We start from the raw sequence: 19,359 nt of genomic DNA on the forward strand, positions 1-19,359 counted from the left end.
TGCTGTGGCATTATTAGGTTGATTTATAGCTACTTGTGGCTATAACAAGCAGTTTCAAGATGTGAATACATAGCTCAAAGCGGGGAGTGGGGCATGATTGCTGTCTCATTTTAATGTCTCTTTGGGCCTAATAATTTGAAATGGCTCACATTCCTCAGATGAAAGTTCTTTTCTTTCCTCAGGTGTATATTCAGATGTTTACACAACCACAAAGGACTTGGAGAGGATCTATTGTAATGCACACCAGTAATATAGTATGATAGTTTACTGGGAGAGTATATTTTTAATTTCTTTCTTTAAGGAATTAACCTTTTGATTTATTTATTGATGAGGTGGATCTTTCAAATCATTGCAATAAAATATTACATTATTCACACTAAATTAGGGGACAGGTCATTCCAAGTAAAACTTTTAAAGTAATACCTTGATGTGAAATTGTTTTTGGCCATTCAGAAGTTTTACCTTGCCAAGTTTCAATTTACAAGGTTATTTGCATGAAGTCATTAGTGTGCTAAAAAGTCAATATCCTTAAAAAGAGTTAAGCAGTGCCCATATTTTAGCAAAAATGTGGCGAATTTTTAAAAATTTATGTCTATTTCTTGCCTATTTACTAAATTAAATAAAAATATGTAGTGATCACATTTATTTAACATATTCTATGCCAAGCGCTGCTGTAAGTGCTTTCTGTATAGTAACTAATTCAATCCTGCCACAGACTCTATGTCAGAGACGTTTGAACCAGAGCGACTCCATCTTGAGTGAGGGCTAGGAAGATGAGGCTGGGATGAGGCTGGGACTTGCTGGGCCGTATTCCCAGAAAGTTAGGTATTCCTAGCCTCTAGATGTTTATGGTTAAGGGAACAGATTGATAATGTTTACTAAACAGACCCAGACTTGGGAGTGTCCAGATATCCCGATACCTTGAGAACAAAGGCATTCCTAATTTTGCTTTAAAGATAATAATATTGATTCTTGCAAAAGATAGTAATTATGAAAATTAATCTTTTATCACAAACCCTTGTAGCAGAGCGCATCTCCCCATGATCTTTTCATCCTATATATACAGGCATTGTACCTGGGGTGGATGCCTTCGTCCTCTTACTTTCGGGAACACCCTACTCTGTCTATGCAGTAGCTGTTTTTTCCACCACTTTATCTTCTTAATAAACTTGCTTTTGTTTTGCACAGTGGACTCGCTCTGAATTCTTTCTCATGCGAGATCCAAGAACACTCTCTTGGGTCTGGATCAGGACCCCTTTCCCGTAACATCTATGCAGGAGGAATAACATGTTTTCCACGTTATTTTACAGGTGAGGGAACTGAAACACACTGAGGTTAGTGACTTGCCCATGTTCACAGTTAATAAGTGCTTGTTATGGGTTGAATTGTGCTCCCCCCAATTTCATACATTGATGTCCTAATTCCCAGTGCCCCAGTATATGACCTTATTTGGAAATAGGGTTGTTGCAGATATAACTAAATTAAAACGAGGTCATAATGGAGTGTGAATGAAGATGAAGGCACAGATGGGGTGGGTGGTGCTTCTGCACTCCAAGGGACACCAAAGATTCCCTCAAACCACCAGAAGCTGGGAGAGAGGCATGGAACAGACTCCCTCACGGACTCCCTCCTCAGAAGGCAACAACCCTACTGACATCTTCATCTTGGACTTGTAGCCTCTAGAACTGTGAGGCAACACACTTCTGTTATTTAAGCCACTCTGCAGTACTTTGTTACCTTAGTCCTAGCAACTGAATACAGGGGTGGAGCCAGGATCAAAACAGGCAGGGTGCTCCAAGACTTGGTGCTTTTCACCTCATTCTCTGCTCCTCCCATAATAGGGCTAATCAAAATAAAAATAAACATCTACCCCCATCCCACCCCAATAAATGGCACAGGCTTTCAAATTGTTACCAGCTTTCAAATCTAGGCAAACAAGGAAATCATTGAATAGTCTTTTTCCTCATCTGTATGGTGGCCCTGGAACCCCTCTTTCCTGACCCCTAAGTTAAAAGAGCTGTTTGAGAGGACTCTCCGGCCAGACCTTTATTCCCAGACCCAAGACTAAATTCATTCATCCCACCTGCTTGATTCCAAGCCTGTGTGCCCTTATTGTAACTGAAATGCAAGTTCAGTTGCTTGCTGCTTTCAGAGTCCAATTATTAATAAGAAGAGCAAAGTCTGGTATAAAGAAAGTGATTTTTTTATTCCAAAGCTAGCTTAGGGGAAGAAAAACAGGCTTCCTGCCTTATGGGTACCACTTAGCTTCTGGGGCAGAAAGCAGGGGCTTTTAAAGGGGGCAGTTGGTATGAACTGCATGCTGGGGAGGGACTGAGTGGGTGGGGGTTTGCATGACTTACTTTGGTGCTTTATCTACTGGGTGGTGCCATCATGGGCAGAAGTCATTTGTAAAGTGGCCTCATCTCAGGCATACTTTTGGATGTAAATTGACTGTTATCTCTGGAGGCAGTCTCCTGGTGGGTGAGAGTCCTGCTCTGGAGCTTTTAAGTAAACACCCAGTTAGATAAGCTTGCCCTGTAGGGAGTGTCAGGTGAAGGGAAGGTAAAAGATGATAATTGCATTTCTAAAGAGCTAAGTAGGAAGTGGGGAACAGGGAGAAAGGAGGAAAGAGAAAAGATGGGAGAAATAAATAATGTAAAAAATAACTCATCCTCTATCTCTTGGAAAAATGGGAGTACTCAGTTATATTACCAGGGCTTCAAAACACAAATGTTTAATAAGTGGGAGAGTTTTGAAAGCAGCACCATTATTCTGAGGTTGATAATATCCAGGTTTGTGCTGTCTCCTATGGGTTAAACTGAAAAGGATGTATCCTACAGGTGACAGTAGGGACAGAGGCCCTCCCAGTAGTCACGTTAAGCTAGTACTGACAGAAAAAGGAAAAGCCTGTCCAGGTGGCTGGGCAACCCTGCAGCGAGGCATAGATGAGCTTGTAAATCAAAGGAAATGACCAAGGTGAGTCTCAATCCTTTTAGAGGTTTATTTTGCCAAGGTTGAGGACACATCTGAGAAAAAGGAACACAAAATCACAGGAACATCTGTGATCTGTGCTCTTTCCAAAGAGGGCTTGAGGACTTCATTATTTAAAGGGGAAAGAGCAGGCAGTAGGGGAAAGTGGAAAGTAAAAAGGGAAGGTAGATAAAAGGGGCGAGTAGTTGCATTCTTTGGGGCCTTTGATCAGCATTCACTGAATGCACATGTTACATTCGTGAAAGGAGGTCGTAGAGGAATAGTCAGTTATGCATTCATCTAGTGCTTGGTGAATCTGCATTTTTACAAGATTAAATATAGGGTAGAGGAAGCAGTCAAATATGCATTTTTCTCCAGCGAGAGGAAGGATGACTCCTAGACCTGTCTTTGTCCCGTACTTGGGAAGATAAGCTGTTAGTTTACATTGCCAAGATGAAATTCAACTGATCTGTTTTAGAGTAAAGATCTTGGGGGCCAACAAGGAATTTCCTTGGGGAGGTGTGTGGCCTTTGATCTTTGTAGCTATCTATTTAGGAACAAAATGAGAGGCAGTGTTGCCTGACTCAGTTTCTAAGCTTGACTCTTCCCTTTGGCATAGTGAGTTTGGAGTCCAGAGATTTTTATTTTCCCTTCACAAGCTGAACAGGAGCCTTTGGAGAGAACGCTCTGGACCGGTGAGTGAGCCAAGAGCTCGCGCCACGGGCTCTGAAGTCGTGAAGCCTTGGGACGGAGCGGGTGGTGCTTCGAGGTCAGTGTCACTGGAGGGAGGTCAGGGCCAGGGTCAGACGTGGAGCCCCGTGAGGGCGGAGTGGTGACCCCTTCGTTCGGGGGCGGAGGGATGACTGAGCATTTATAACTTTTGTGCATCTCCCCGTGGGTGCATCCTTTGGCCAGCGAGATGCCTTGACACAGCCCCTTAAGATGTTTTAAGGGCTATCCCATAAAGCACGGAAGGCACAACGGGTGCAGCTGGCGGCCGCCGGGGGCAGGCACTTTTAAGCTAGGGAGAAAGCGGGGGAGGGAAGGAGGGCGGGAAGGACGCGTGACCTACTTCCTGAATCGCCTGCAAACCCCAGAGGAGCTCGGCCTGCGCTGCGCCACGATGTCCGGGGAGTCAGCCAGGAGCTTGGGGAAGGGTGAGGCCTGCCCGCCGCGAAGAGGGGGTGATCTCGGCCACCCCCGGCGGCATGTTCGAGGCTGCTCCGGGAGCCCAGCCGCCCGGGAGCGCCCCACCGGCGGGGAACGGGTCGGAGCTGCAGTGGGACGCGGGGGCGGTGGGATACCGGGGGTCTCAACACCTCTCTGGGCCGTAATCGCCTTCGCTTCTCCCCGGCAGGAAGCGCGCCCCCGGGGCCGGTCCCGGAGGGCTCGATCCGCGTCTACAGCATGAGGTTCTGCCCGTTTGCTGAGAGGACGCTTCTGGTCCTGAAGGCCAAGGGAATCAGGTGGGCACCCAGGCAGGGACGCTCCCCGAGCCGTCCGGGAGCTTGCTGCAGGCGGCGGGGTGGGGTGGGGTCTCAGCCGCCTTATATCCCCCTCCCGCCATCGTCCTTTACTGCACATTAAACTATTCTCGGCCCTTTGGCAGATAGCAAGTTATAGACCATTCCCCTAGGAAAAATAGGCCACAGATTCCAACGGTCTAGGACACCTCATTTAGATTAACCAGCCATTTAATGGATTAGAAAAGCTGAGGCTCCAGTGATGTTAGTGATTTGCCCGGGTAATAACCGTAGCAGCTCTTTCAGCTTTGGTACGTCGCGAATTCCTGGTCCAGAGTCCTTTCGCTTTCGCCCTACTGTGATTCCCCATTCTTATTCCAGCTTAACTGTTAGTTGTTATTCTGAATATATTGTTCCCTCCTAGAATAGTAATTTACCCCAGTACAGCAGAGTTTAGACCCTGACCCTCCTAGGGTAGTGCTGAGTTTACTGCACATATTTCTGTGGATTGGGCTGTTGGTTGAGTCAAATAGAGGGAAGTGTCTGTCTAGCTCATCCTTCTGCAGAGCCTGTTTTGAAACTAGCATAGTTTTTGACTTACGGGCTATCCACAGGACATGTGCAATAGTCACTTGACTTTTCTCTGACACCAAGTATCCATTGGAACCACTTCCCTTCCCATGACCTTTGGATGTCTGTTGATTAGACATTTATTAGATACCTGAGGTGTGGAAGGCTCTGTGGAAGTTTAAAACAAACCCCCCATTCTTAAGGAATTTTCTGTCTGTGTGCTTACTGTTTGTGAACTAATTTTAGTCTTCTAAGGGGAGAATCTTTAGGGGTAGGCAATTATTTTCCCTAAAAGAAAGGTAACATGCATTTAAAAAATACATTTGAAGGGGATTCGTCATTACTTCACTAAGAAATGCATCTCATTTGGATGAGATTATGATTCTGAACACATAGAATACTTACTATTTAGTAATGTTTCTCAAAAACACTGTCATATTTGCTGTGATAGAACTCTTTTATTGTACGAAGAGAAATCTAATGTAACCGAAATTGAAAAAAGACATTTTTTTGGTACTCATTTATTTGAAAAGGCCAGGAGCATGACACAGCTGGATTCAGAGGCACAAAGTCCTGGGTTATGTGCTTCACCCTGGACCTTTAGTTTGAAAACAACCCTACCTTATTTACTGAGGCAGTTTTCCAAAGGAACATTGAAACTATCTTCCCCTAATAGTGTGGGGTAGAGGAGAGGAAGAGAGTGGTTAACAGCTTCCAGACAGTGCAAACAACAAAGGTCTACTACATTAATAGACCAGTTTTAAGCTTGAGCCCCAGGAGGCTTTTACTGGGAAAGTACTAGATTTTAACCACATGATATGACTTAACAAAGCATGGTTTTCTCTAAAAGATGCATCTTCCAACTTGCTGTGGCAGGTGTGTAGACTTGTTGGCTCACAATGCCAGGTTACCAAAATTCATGTGTGTTCTGACATACTTTTTTTTTTTTAAATAACAAAAGCCCAGGATCTTTTTGTTTTCATAGTAACAAAAGTTTTTGTTTCATAGTTCAAAAATGTTGATAATTCTTTGGCAAGGAGCCAAATAATTTTTTTTTTTTTGCAATGGCTGGTACCTCACTGTCCAGTATTCTGTCAGCACATGAACCTTTTAAATTACATACACACCTGTGCTCATGTTCAAATTGGATGTTCCTTTGTTTCCATGGGGAATTATGTATTTAAATCCTCAAATGAAATACTGTTCTAGCTACAGCTGTGGATGGGAAAATAGAAAACAAAAGGTATTGGTGTCTATTTTTTTTTTAGTAATCTGTTCTATTGAACATTTATTCAGCCTTAACAATCATGTGGACCTAGCTCCTTTCTCTTAGTTCCTCTACAGTCTCAGGCAACATACAAGATAGACCTGAATACAATCCGACTATAGCCTGGAGTTCACCTGTTTTCTTCCTTTTTGGTTTACTTTGTATGATTTGCTCAGACAACATTTTTAAAAAAATCAGTACATGGAGATTTAATCTGAAAGCTTATTTTGTGGGTGGATTTTTTTTTTTTTTTCCAGACAGGGTCTCGCCCTGTCACCCAGGCTGGAATGCAGTGGTGCAATCATGGCTCACTGCAACCTCTGCCTCCAGGGCTCAAGCAATCTTCTCACCTCAGCATCCTGAGTAGCTGAGACTACAGGTGAGTAACACCACACTTAGCTAATTTTTATATTTTTTGTAGAGATAGGGTTTCATCATGTTGCCCAGGCTGGTCTTGAACTCCTGGGTTTAAGCAGTCCACCCACTGCAGCCTCCCAAAGTTCTGGGATTACAGATGTGAGCTACCAAGCCTGGCCTTGTGGGTGGATTTTAAGGATTCCTTAACATCTTCATAAAAACCAAGAAACTTTTTACCAAATTAGCAAAATAAATTGAATTTTATGTTGGTTCTCATATAGTGGATAGTGGTCACAATTCAATTAGTTGCCTCATATGATTTATAACTATGATACTATGATACCTCTTAGCCATAAATGGAGTATCTTATTGACAATTTTGAAGCATTTCCACAGATTTATTCATTAATTTATATGAAATATTTCAAAACAAAAATATTTACTGAGTCCTCATCTGAAACTTTTTATTTTCTTCAGAGCATTTATATCTATATAGCATTTTGCTCATTTACATGTTTGTTTATTACTGTGAACAGATACACAAGATCCCACCTTTCGTGGAGCTTACATTCTAGGAAGATAACAAACTTGTAAATAAGTGAGCAAAGTAATTTCAGATACATATTATCAGTTCAATGAAGAAAGTAAACATGATAATCATGTAATAGAAGCTGCTCAGCAACTTCACAGCTATGGTCAGGGAGGGCCTGGGGATGTGTGTTTGACCTGGGAAGACCTGGGAAAAGGCAGGCAGAGGAGGCAGAGGACCATCAGGTGCAAAGACTCTAAGGTGGAAACACATCTGGCAAATTCAAGGAATATAAAAAACACCAACGTGTAAAAGAAAACATAGGGGAAAAGCTTCATGAAACCAGCCTTGGCAATGATTTCCTGGACATGACACCAAAGACCAGGCAACAAGACCAAAAATAAACACATGGGACTACATCAAACAAGCTTCCACACAGCAAAGGAAATGATTAACAGAACAAAAAGGCAACCTATGGAATAGGAGAAAGTACTTGCAAACCACATACCTGGTAAGGGGTTAATCTCCAAAATACATAAGGAATCTCTACAACTCAACAACAAAAAAACCTGATTGTAACATGGGCTAAGATCTTAAACAGACATTTCTCAGGCTGAGCATGGTAGCTCACGCCTATAACCCTGAGGCAGGCAGATCACTTGAGCCCAGGAGTTCAAGACCAGCCTTGGCAACACGGCAGAATCCTGTCTCTACAAAAACATTAGCCGGGTGTGGTGGTGCACGCCTGTGGTCCCAACTACTGGGGAGGTAGGAGGATCGCTTTAGCCCAGGAGGTCGAGGCTGCAGTGAGCTGCGATTAAGCCACTGTACTCCAGCCTGGGAGACAGAGTGTCAAAAAAAATTAAAAATTAAAAAAATAGACATTTCTTCAAAGAGGACATAAAAATGGGCAACACATATATGAAAAAGTGCTTATCACTAATCATCAGGAAAATGCAAATCAAAATCACATAATAACCTCACACTTGTCAAGATGACTATAATTAAAAAAGACAAGTGTTAGCAAGGATGTGTAGAAATCAGAACCCTTGCACACTGTTGGCGGGAATGTAAAATGGTACAGCTGCTATGGAAAACAGTATAGATGTTCTTCAAAAAATTAAAAATAGAACTACCATATGATTCAGCAATCTCACTACTGGGTATATATCCAAATTAAATGAAATCAAGTTCTCAAAGAGATATTAGCCCTCTCATGTAGACTGCAGCACTGTTCACAACGGCATAATGTCAATGTCCATCAGCAGATGAATGGATAAAGAAAATGTGGTAATGCTATTCCGCCTAAAAAGGAAGGAAATTCTGCAATATGTGACAACATGGACGGACCTTGCGGACATTATGCTAAGTAAAATAAGCCAGACACAGAAAGACAAATACTGCATGATTGTACTTAAAAGGTGTATCAAAAGTAGTCAAATTCATAAAATCAAAAACTAGAATGGAAGGAATCTAGGCAGACTCCTAAATTTGGGGTCTGATCAGCTAAGTGGATGGCAAAGCCAGTGAGAATTTATCCAAAAGCACAAAAGTTGTTTCCCTCTCTTCATAGTCTCCTATGTGTCTTTCAGGCATGAAGTCATCAATATCAACCTGAAAAATAAGCCTGAGTGGTTCTTTAAGAAAAATCCCTTTGGTCTGGTGCCAGTTCTGGAAAACAGTCAGGGTCAGCTGATCTACGAGTCTGCCATCACCTGTGAGTACCTGGATGAAGCATACCCAGGGAAGAAGCTGTTGCCAGATGACCCCTATGAGAAAGCTTGCCAGAAGATGATCTTAGAATTGTTTTCTAAGGTTTGTACATAAGAAATTTCAGCTCCTATTTGAAAAACCTATTTTTTTAAAGTGAAATCAGTGCTGCCATTTATGGTTCAGTGATTTGGGAGAGAAAAACAAAACAGGAATATGCTTGTCAGCTCTGAGTGTCCTGAAAGTCCTTTCACGATCCAGTTCCTGTTTACCTCCAAATTATCCCTTTTCACTCATCTCCTGACACTTTATATATGCCAGCCATACTAAACTTTTCTCAGAATTCCCAAATTCGCCCCTTTCTCTCTCAATTCTTGCTGTCAGATTCTTCCCACTTCTCACCGTGCTTGGTTATCTCCACGTCATTTTTCACATGTCTGCTCAGACACTGCTGCCTTTTCAGGAGCTTGGCAGGCTGGTTAGTGCTCTAGCTTCTGAATTCCCATCCATGTGAACTTTTGCCTGCCTTCTTGCCTGTGTACTGCACTGGGGCTGTGAGCTCCTTGAGGGTGAGGGCTGTGTTTTGATCACTGTTAGTTCACTGCCTAGTTTTGTGACTGGCTCTGCTACTTTCCTGTGACTCTGAGCAAGTTACTTATTACTTTGCCTCTCCGTTCATCATTGGTAAAATGGATATAGTAACTGTTCCCACCTCATAAGATAAAAACCAGTTAATATAAAACACCTAGAACAGAGTCTGACACATGGTAACTACTTCTTGTCCTTATAGCCACAGCATCAAGCAGTGAGCATCTACTTTGTGTTGGCAATAACTCAGATGACTGAATAAATGGCAATCCTGCAGAAGAACTGTTTGTACCTTACTTAGCATCAACATTGTGGATCAGTTCAAACAATTAGTATTAACAAAGAAATGACTAACAGATGTGTGTTTAGACACCAAGAATAGCATGTCTGGTTATATGCCTATAACATTGTCACCTTGGTAGTATGGTCAGTGTATAAAGGATTATCTTTACAGAAAAAGATGGTTAAAGAAATGCCCTAAGAGAGAGTTATGGAAAACATTCTGTTTTAGGAGACATTATAAAGGGAAGCCAATGGGAAAGGAAGAGTGAGTCACCTGCTTAGTAAGATGAGGGTGAAAGAATAGTAGAGGCGGCTGCTGTGAAAGATAACGTAATGGGAACATGACATTTTCAAGAACGATGCTGGAGAGTTTTACAAAGTAGTAACAAGTTAAAGGCATGCAGCTTCAAGACACGAAGTCATCAATATCAACCAAAAAAAATAAGCTTAAGTGGTTCTTTAAGAAAAATCTCTTTGGTCTGGTGCCAGTTCTGGAAAACTTTTTTTTAGTATGGCTGGAATATAAAGTGTCAGGAGAAGAGATAAAAGGGGTAACTTTGGAGAGGTAAACAGGCACTGGATCGTGAAAGGACTTGTAGGACACGTCAGAGAAAACGAGCTTTAAAAGTAAAGCTTTTAGACATCGAGCTTTAAAAGTAAAGCTTTTAGACATGAAGCTTTACTTTCATGCATAAAGCTACTACTTTAAAAAGTAGTCACAAGGGATTCATTGTACTATCTAGAAAGAAAATGAGATTTAAAAGTAATGCCGAAGATGCCCACCTTTACTTCCCTGCTTGCTTTTAAAGGAGAGGTGGCTTTATGTACATATGACCCTGCTCTCCTGGCCACAGCCCATCAGAACAGAAATGTACCCCACCCCCACACCTGGGCCAGTTATCTTCTCTCCTGGGAACTTGGAAATGAGACACAGAACTAAGACAGTAAAGGTTAGGACAGTAAAGACAACTAAGCGTTGGGGCTCAAATACAACATTAGAGGCTAGGAAAACCAAAGCCACTTAAGAAATACATTTTTAGAAGAACAAGAATTAAAAGCATTGCAAAGGGACTGAAATATGGAAAGTAATATGGAGCAAAAATGTAAGGAAAAACAGATGAAAGACCAGGCAGACCCAGATGGAAATGTGGATGAAAGGGCTGCCTGAAAGCCTTCAGTCCCAGTGAAGGCAGGCTGAACTGATGTGGATGGGATTTCATGGGATTCTGTATTTTTACAAGTGCCTGTTTACTTAAACTAGGATGAGTGGACTTCTGCCTCTTGAATAAAATGATACCAAAGACCAAAGTATTAAAACACATAAACACCATCACGAGCATTAAAGCATCTGATGCTACACCCGTCAAGTCTTTAGGTAGTCAGTCCCTTTTGAACAGTCTCCTGGCATCCTCCCCAACAAAGAAATCAGAAAAATTCTCTTCCCTAGCTCTTTGCAGTTGGGGCCAAGTTTTGTGACCTAGGCTCTTCCTGTCAGACACACACAACAGAGTTCAAATCAGAAATGAGCAAGGTAAGGAAACAGGCTTGGTGGGATATCTGCTTAAGATATTCAGCTCTCCACTGGTTCTGCTGGTGAGAGCGGCGGCAGAGCCTCTGGGTTTCAGCAGTGTGGGTTACAAGATAAAATTCCAGAGTAGAAATGGCATCACTGCCGGTGGCGTTAGCAGTTATCTCAGACTCTACTTTCTGGCAGCTGCACAAATTGAAGCATCTGGTGCTCAGCTTGCACTGGCAGCAGTGGGCGCTTCCCATTAGGCCATTTCTCAGCATGAATTTGGGATTTTCTGTCTTAATTCCAAGCCTGTTTGTTCAGCCTCCCAATAACTCTATGAGCCACTCAGTCTCCTTGAAAGAAAGTTGTGTTGGCTGGGTGTGGTGGCTCAAGCCTGTAATCCCAGCACTTTGGGAGGCTGAGGCAGATGGATCATCTGAGGTCAGGAGTTTGAGACCAGCCTGGCCAATATGGTGAATCCCCATCTCTACTAAAAATACAAAAATTAGCCGGGCATGGTTGCGCACGTCCATAATCTCAGCTACTAAGGAGGCAGAGACAGGGGAATTGCTTGAGCCCGGGCGGTGGAGGTTGCAGTGAGCTGAGATCGCGCCACTGCATTCCAGCCTGGGTGATAGAGCATGACTCCATTTCAAAAAAGAAAGAAAGTTGTTTCTTGAAAGTGCCAAAGTAGGTTCTGTTATTTATAATTTATAAAATCCTGACGAACCCAGCATTTTAGGCCACAAAACTGTTCCTAAGACCAGTCCATTACCTCTGTGAGCACAGGAACTTTGTGCACCCTTGATGTTTCTAGAACACCTGATACCAGGACTGTAAGGGTTCTATCATGTTTTTACGTGAGAGGGCCGATATAGTTAGCTGTAAACTGATAAACTAATAAATTATTCTCTGTCTAGGTGCCATCCTTGGTAGGAAGCTTTATTAGAAGCCAAAATAAAGAAGACTATGCTGGCCTAAAAGAAGAATTTCGTAAAGAATTTACCAAGCTAGAGGAGGTAATTATTTCTCCTAGCTATCATCAGAGTAAATGATAACTATATCTACCCTCCTTTACCTCCTATTCTTTTCTTCATATTCCCACTTTCCAAATGACTTTAAGGTAATTAGGAAAATTCCCCTAAACATTTTTGTTTACAGCAGACTGCCGTTATAAAGCAGAAAGCTCTTCTGCTTAAGATATAAATCAAAACACCTAAAAATACTTTGTCATGGGCTTGCTTTTAAAATATTCTGCTAACATTAAAATAACAAGGAAAAAGGAAATTGTACCCACATTTCCACAAGTTTTTATGTATCCAGTTTTCTATGCTTGTTTGCAGTCCTTGTCCATATATTTAAAAAAAATTAATGTAGCTCTAATCAGAGCATAGATATCATTCTGTGTCCTGCTTTTTTTTCCTGTGTCCACTTAGTATTACATACTAAATATTTCCCACCAGAAAGTTTGCAATGAACAGACACTTGCGGGAAGCCCAGATGTATTTTACCTTCTTTTGGGGAAAGCTGACATTTGGGCCTTGGAGCCTGTCTCTTGGCCTTGAAATATTTCATTCATGCTAAGCCTGAAGTTTTTACTGACAGAAGACATAGTTCCTATCTTTCATGGGAATGCATTTTAACATTTTATCAGTAAGTATGACGTTTGCTGTAGGTTTTTCAGAAACCTTTTTTTATTATAAAGTTCTCTTCTATTACTAGTTTGCTAATTTTTAAAAAAGTCATAAATGTTGAATTTTATTGAATGCTTTTTCTGCATCTGTTACATCTATTGAAATGTTCATAGAATTTTTTCCTCTTAATCTGGTGAATATGGTGCTATTGACAGATTTTTTTTTTTTTTTTTAATGTTTAACCATCCTAGCGTTTCTTAAGATAAAACCTACTTGTTCTCTATGGATTTTTATACGTACTGTAGAATTAGCTAATAAATGATTTTTGTATGTGTGTTCATAAATGAGATTGGCTTATACATTTTCTATTCTTATGGTATTATTATTGGCTTTTGGTATCAAGGATATTCTGACCTCATAAAATGAGTTGGGTAACTAACCTGTTTTTCTAATCTCTGAAACCATTTGGTAGGGACTAGTGGTTTCTTTAAAACATTTGAGCCTGGTGTCTTTAACAGGGGTAGATTTTTCATTACTAGTTTGATTTCTTTAATGGTAATTGGTTTTTTGGTTTTACATTTCTTCTTGAATCAATGTTGGTACTTTATATTTTTCTGCTGAACAGTGTGGGAGGTGGAAAGTAAGATGCAGTCCATATTCTTCAGATAATTAGTTTAGTAGTAGACAGAACACAATAGGTCAATCTAAAATGCATATTATGCATTGAAAAAAACTATGGAGGTTATTTATAAAGGGCAAATTAGTTTGGTGGTTTAAATAGCCAGATAATATTCTCAATCACCCGCTTTGGCAAACCCTGTAACCAATTCGCCTTCTTAAAATTTCAGAAACATACAACCCGTGTTTTGTTTTCAAATGATTGTCATCTGTTTAGCAGTTAATCTAATCTATTTCCAGTATATTTTAAGTACAAATGCTTTTGCACTTACAATGGGGTTACATCCAATAAACCCATCGTAAGTTGAAAATATCGTGCATTTAATAAACCCAACCTACAGAGCATCATAGCTTAGCCTAGCCTGCTTTAAATGTGCTCAGAAAACTTCCATTAGCCTGCAATTGGGCAAAATCATCAAACGTAAAACCTATTTATAAAGTGTTGAAAATCTCATGTAATTTATTGAATACCTGCATCCAAAAGATGCTGGCAACACAGCACACTTTAGAGCATTGGTTGTTTACTCTCTTGATGGTATGGCTGCCCAGCATCAAGAGTATCATACTGCAAATAGATAGCCCAGGAAAAGAGCAAAATTCAAAGTTCAAAGTACAGTTTTTACTGAATGCTTGCTTTTGCACCGTTGTAAAGTTGAAAAGAATTTAAATTGAACAATCAAAAGTTGCAAACTGTGCATTTTATATTGAAAAGTTAATATTTTTAATTTTTAATGCAGAGAAGTACCCAAAGCATAAGAATACAACACATTTTCACAAAGTCAACACAGCCGTGGAACCAGCACCCATATCAACTAACAAAATACTAGTTTGGGCTTTTTTGTACTTTATACAAATGGACTCATATAATGCTCATCTTTTGGGTCTGCCTGCTTTCATTCAATATTAGGTTTGTGGGTTCATCTCTGCTGTGTGTAGTTCTTTCCTGTTCTTTATACAGTGTTCCAAAGTATAGTATATTACAGTTTGCACATTCTACTCTTGATAGTAAACGTTTTCACATTTGGGCTATTACAAATAGTGCTGCAGTGAACATTCACATACATATCTTTTGGTGAACATGTGTTACATTTCCAAGTACAATTGCTGGGTGATAAGAGTATGCATACTCTTAAAACATGGTTGTACCAATTTACACCTCTGTGACAGTGGTTCAATACCCTTGCCAACTTCATTTTGTTCATTGTAGGCATTCTCATGGATGTATAGTGTTATTGCATTTTGGTTTTAATTTGCATTTCCCTAATGACTAATACAGTTGAACACCTTTCCAAATGATAATTGGCCATTTGGACATCATCTTTTGTGAAGATCAAGTCTTGCTCATTTTTCCCATGGGTCGTTTGCTATTTTTCTTACTGATTCCCAGGAATCCTTTCTATATTCTGAATACCAGTCCTTTGTATTACAAATATGTTGTACTCTGTGACTTGTTTTATTTTTCAGTTTTCCAGTTTATGTTGTTGATTGTTTTGCTTCATCCCAGACCAACAGATTCTAAAGCTTAATTAAGCTTTTTGATCAGACAAAAACCCAACTTGGATACATTGGAGTAAAAACTGCTTCTCTCACCTGCTCTCCTTATTTCCCTTCAGCATTTCTAGTGAGTCTTACTACATGCACAAGTAAGAAATACTTTTATGCTGTTTAATGTTCAGGTTCTGACTAATAAGAAGACGACCTTCTTTGGTGGCAGTTCTATCTCAATGATTGATTACCTCATCTGGCCCTGGTTTGAACGGCTGGAAGCAATGAAGTTAAATGAGTAAGATATTTGAATATTTTGTGCATAATTTAGGATGACAGTTGGAATAGTATATATTGACCTTTCTTTTTAACAGAAGTTGAAATATTTAATACAACTGGTCTGAATGAGAACAAGCAGACAGGGGAATCTTGGACTATCCCGGGCATGTCATATACCTACACTAACTACTCTCCATCACTGGGATGGGGCAGGGGATTTCTGAGACATGTAGTGAAGTGCTTTAAAATTTACTCCTTCCTTCCTGATTAAAAATCCATAAGGGGAAGGGTATGGTAGCTTACGCCTGTAAGCCCAGCACTTTGGCAGACCTAGACGAGTGGATCATCTGAGGTCAGGAGTTAGAGACCAGCCTGGCCAATGTGGTGAAACTCCATCTCTGCTAAAAATACAAAAATTAGCTGGGCATGGTGGTACACACCTGTAATCTCAGCTACTCGGGAGGCTGAGGCAGAAGAATCACTTGAACCCGGGAGGCAGTTGCAGTGAGCTGAGATCATGTCACTGAACTCCAGCCTGGGCAAGAGCAAGACACTTTATAAAAAAAAAAAAAAAAAAAAATTCCATAAGGTTGTAAATTTTTATAAGGATGTTGTTGCAGGATTGTATGACCAGTGTTACCTCCTATTTACCATAAGATTTCCACATTATTTTCCAAATTCTGTTTTGAGTTTGGCAGCCACCTTGCCTTACTGTGGCTTCTTGGACGTTAGAGCTATTCAGGGTTACTTTTGGTCATAATCTGGGTGTAGAATAATTAACATAGAACATTCCTGATTGTATTCCCTGTTCTTATTTTAATACATTGTCAGTTTCTCTCTTTGGGCAAGTTTTCACATTAACTGAACAAATCGCTTCACTCTAGTCTCATTCCTTTTGTGTAAAAAAGGGACCTCTATAATGTCTTTCAAATTGAGTATTCTATTACATGCATTTTTAAATATTTTTAATGAAATATTTAAGGGAAAAAAATGAAACTGTAGAGTAATAATGATATATGGGAGACTCTGTGATGTCATCCTAGTTGACCTAGCTCACACCTTTCATTTTTTCCTCTTCCCACAGGTGTGTAGGCCACACTCCAAAACTGAAACTGTGGATGGCAGCCATGAAGGAAGATCCCACAGTCTCAGCCCTGCTTACTAGTGAGAAGGACTGGCAAGGTTTCCTAGAGCTCTACTTACAGAACAGCCCTGAGGCCTGTGACTATGGGCTCTGAAGGAGGCAGGAGTCAGCAATAAAGCTATGTCTGATGTTTTCCTTCACTAATATGAATAATAGCATGCTTTTATTTTACCAAGGGTTCAGGTTGCATGGGATCATCTTCTCTGACTGATTTGACATCAACAGCCTAATGGTGGGGTCTCCTTAAGGCCCCCCTACAGAAATGAAAATGCATTTCCTGTCTCAGGATGCTGAAACGACTCTGAGGGTTCTATCATAGTCCATGCTGAAAACCCCCAAATTATCATCTTTAGCAAAATCTGGACTTGAATCTTTTTTTTTTTTGAGACAGAGTTTCACTCTTGTTGACCAGGCTGGAGTGCAATGGCCTGATCTCAGCTCACCGCAACCTCTGCCTCCTGAGTTCAAGCGATTCTCCTGCCTCAGCCTCCTGAGTAGCTGGGATTACAGGCATGCACCACCACGCCTGGCTAATTTTTTTGTATTTTTAGTAGAGAAGGGGTTTCTCCATGTTGGTCAGGCTGGTCTCGAACTCCTGACCTCAGGTGATCCGCGCCTCGGCCTCCCAAAGTGGCATGAGCCACCGCACCCGTCCACAATCTAACTTTATAACTGCTCACAGGAAATATCCACTCAGTTACCCTGTTGTGTGATTTCATGAGATGCTCTCTTGTTGCTTGTCTTCTGGTTTCTTAGTTGAGAAGCTTTCAATTCCTCCTTCTTTCATTTCCATCATCAACTTAATTTCACATTCTCTCTATTGTTGGCACTTAAGACCATACGCGCATTACCCCAAAGCTGGGTGGCTGGGCAGACTCCTATTTGGTCTCCCTGTCTCTAACCCCTTCAAATCCTTCCTATCAAATCCCATGTTGGGCACATAGGTGGTGTCCCATTTATGTAATTAAATACTGTGTAGGCTGCATCAGTCAATTCCGCCTATAAGGTTGATGAGTAATAGGTAAGAGCCCCACTGAGAAATAGTAATGCCATTTTCCACACATTTCCATAGCCCATTGGATTTCTCACTATTCAATTTTTATCATCACATCACCACCACGAGAAGGTAGGCTGGAGAGCATCATTTCATTCTACAGATGATACAACTAAGGTCCTGAGGTTAAGTGAGGCCTTAAGGTGCTGGCAGAAAGATCACACCCAGCGCACTGCTCTTACCATTGGAATCAGGGCTGTCGGTCCGCTCCAGTTGTCTGGTTTCCTGAACTTATTTTCAAGTTCACCATTGAGAGAAACCTCCGAATGACTAATTCTTAAATTTAAGGGTGCATAATAATCACCTATGGCTCACCGCTGCATTTCCGATTCAGCAGGCTAGGGTGGGCCGCGAAGTCTGTATTTGAAATATTTCAATACACCCAGGTGACGCAGGCGGTGTGGGGACCGCACCCAGAGGGCGACCTGGAGCCGATTGACTTCACAAAGGCCTCCTGCCGCAAACCTTCAGCGGCCACCAAAGCCCCGGCTGCCGGCGGCGGACCAGCTCTGCCGCCGCGCGCCTACCGGAGCCGCTCGGCCCTAGTACTTTCCAGCGGATTTCCCCTCCGGTGCGGAGCCGGGTGCCGGGGTCCCACAGCCAACCACTACCGGTTCCTCTTTCGTCAGCCACCAGCGCCGGCAGGACCCGCGAATCCCGAGCTCCAGGAGCCTGTAAGGCGGCCGCCCATTGGCTCAGCCGCATTGCTGGGCAGGCACTTCCAAAGCTTCGAGGATTGGCTGACGCTCCCGGCGCCGGGGCTAGTTGGTGGGTAGGATCACGTGCGAGGGGCAGGCCCCATCTAGGCCCCGCCTCCTTGCTGCTGCCGCCGCCGCCAATCGTGGTCCCGTTTCCTGAGTTCCCGGAGGTCCCTCGCGGGACGTCTCTCACCGCCACCGGGTGGGTCCGTTCGGCCTGCGTTGTATTTGAAGGGAAGAGGGGTTTGAGGTCAATTCTGTTTCCTGGGGTTTTCACGAATTTCGGGGCCCACAGTAGGCTTGCCAACTTTAACTTTTGCCTAACACGTTACGAGAAATCCTATTTAACCTTGGCCACTGTTGCATCAAAGAATTTCACATCCAAAAAAGTGCAGCCTAAGAATAAAGAACAGGTCTTTAAACCGCATACCTTTAATTAAGGTGTTCTTATTTTTTCTGATTTGGCTGGAAACAGGCAGAGACCACCCCAGATAACCAGTTCTCAGCCTTGCATGGGACACCACGAATCCCATGTGTTTACGTGTTTAAGGCACTGGCAAGCAGGGGAATTTGGTTTCTGGGAATGTGCTTGCTGTCTTTGTGAAAACTATGAAAAGTCCTCCCTGCTACATTGAAATAATCATAAAAGTAATAATAGCTAATGTTGAACACTTACTAGGTATCAGACACATGCTAAGCACTCAATGTTTCTCATCCAGTTTTGAATGAAACCTTCGCAAACCACATAATTTACTGGTACTATTAGCTACGAATTACATATAAGAACACCAGAAAGTTGTTGTCATTTGCCCAAGGTCACCCAGCTAATAAATATTGAAGAGATTCGAATCTAGCCTGAACTCTTACAGTAAGACCGTTCTTGAGATGAATTTATATGTGCTATTTTTCCAGTCTCTTTTTATCCAACAGCTCTCAGAGAGGATAGTATCTACTTTTTTTTTTTTTTTTTTGGAGACGGAGTCTCGCTCTTTCGCCCAGGCCGGACTGCAGTGGCGCGATCTCGGCTCACTGCAAGCTCCGCCTCCTGGGTTCACGCCATTCTCCTGCCTCAGCCTCCCAAGTAGCTGGGACTACAGGCGCCCGCCACCGCGCCCGGCTAATTTTTTGTATTTTTAGTA

The 19,359-nt window shown here is 41.9% G+C and overlaps 3 protein-coding genes across 5 annotated transcripts in view; 2 read left to right on the forward strand and 1 right to left on the reverse strand.

The window, feature by feature from the left end:
* CFAP43 (cilia and flagella associated protein 43) overlaps positions 1 to 17,794 on the reverse strand; it is a 140,204-nt gene extending 122,410 nt beyond the window's left edge. Inside the window, exon 1 of one of the 2 annotated variants that reach the window (XM_054522822.2) lies at positions 17,705 to 17,794. The gene's annotated coding sequence lies outside the window, so the exon portion shown is untranslated. The remainder of the gene's footprint in view (positions 1 to 17,704) is intronic. The other variant, XM_054522821.2, reaches the window with a different exon arrangement.
* Positions 3,843 to 16,612, forward strand: GSTO1 (glutathione S-transferase omega 1). 2 transcript variants are annotated; one of them, XM_024254341.3, is made up of 7 exons: positions 3,876 to 4,127; positions 4,328 to 4,436; positions 8,748 to 8,970; positions 11,183 to 11,266; positions 12,169 to 12,267; positions 15,237 to 15,343; positions 16,409 to 16,612. In XM_024254341.3, the coding sequence occupies exons 1-7, from the start codon at positions 4,094 to 4,096 to the stop codon at positions 16,560 to 16,562; spliced, it is 810 nt and encodes a 269-aa protein (XP_024110109.1). In that variant the 5' UTR covers positions 3,876 to 4,093; the 3' UTR covers positions 16,563 to 16,612. The 2 variants fall into 2 exon arrangements, with proteins under 2 accessions (XP_002821176.1, XP_024110109.1); XM_002821130.6 differs by lacking the exon at positions 11,183 to 11,266 and having other exon boundaries at positions 3,843 to 4,127.
* A 172-nt stretch (positions 17,795 to 17,966) lies between the features above and the next one.
* GSTO2 (glutathione S-transferase omega 2) overlaps positions 17,967 to 19,359 on the forward strand; it is a 30,591-nt gene continuing 29,198 nt past the window's right edge. The window contains exon 1 of the mRNA XM_002821131.6: positions 17,967 to 18,422. The gene's annotated coding sequence lies outside the window, so the exon portion shown is untranslated. The remainder of the gene's footprint in view (positions 18,423 to 19,359) is intronic.

This window comes from Pongo abelii, chromosome 8 (genome assembly GCF_028885655.2).
Source record: "Pongo abelii isolate AG06213 chromosome 8, NHGRI_mPonAbe1-v2.0_pri, whole genome shotgun sequence".
NCBI lineage: Eukaryota > Metazoa > Chordata > Mammalia > Primates > Hominidae > Pongo > Pongo abelii.

Excerpts from the sequence above, each read along its gene's own strand:
- GSTO1 (XM_024254341.3), top strand. The coding sequence starts at position 4,094 with ATGTCCGGGGAGTCAGCCAGGAGCTTGGGGAAGG. Across the intron at positions 8,971-11,182 it reads TCTTAGAATTGTTTTCTAAG|CTCTTTGCAGTTGGGGCCAA; the intron begins GTTTGTACATAA and ends TCTCTTCCCTAG. Across the intron at positions 11,267-12,168 it reads TCAAATCAGAAATGAGCAAG|GTGCCATCCTTGGTAGGAAG; the intron begins GTAAGGAAACAG and ends TTCTCTGTCTAG.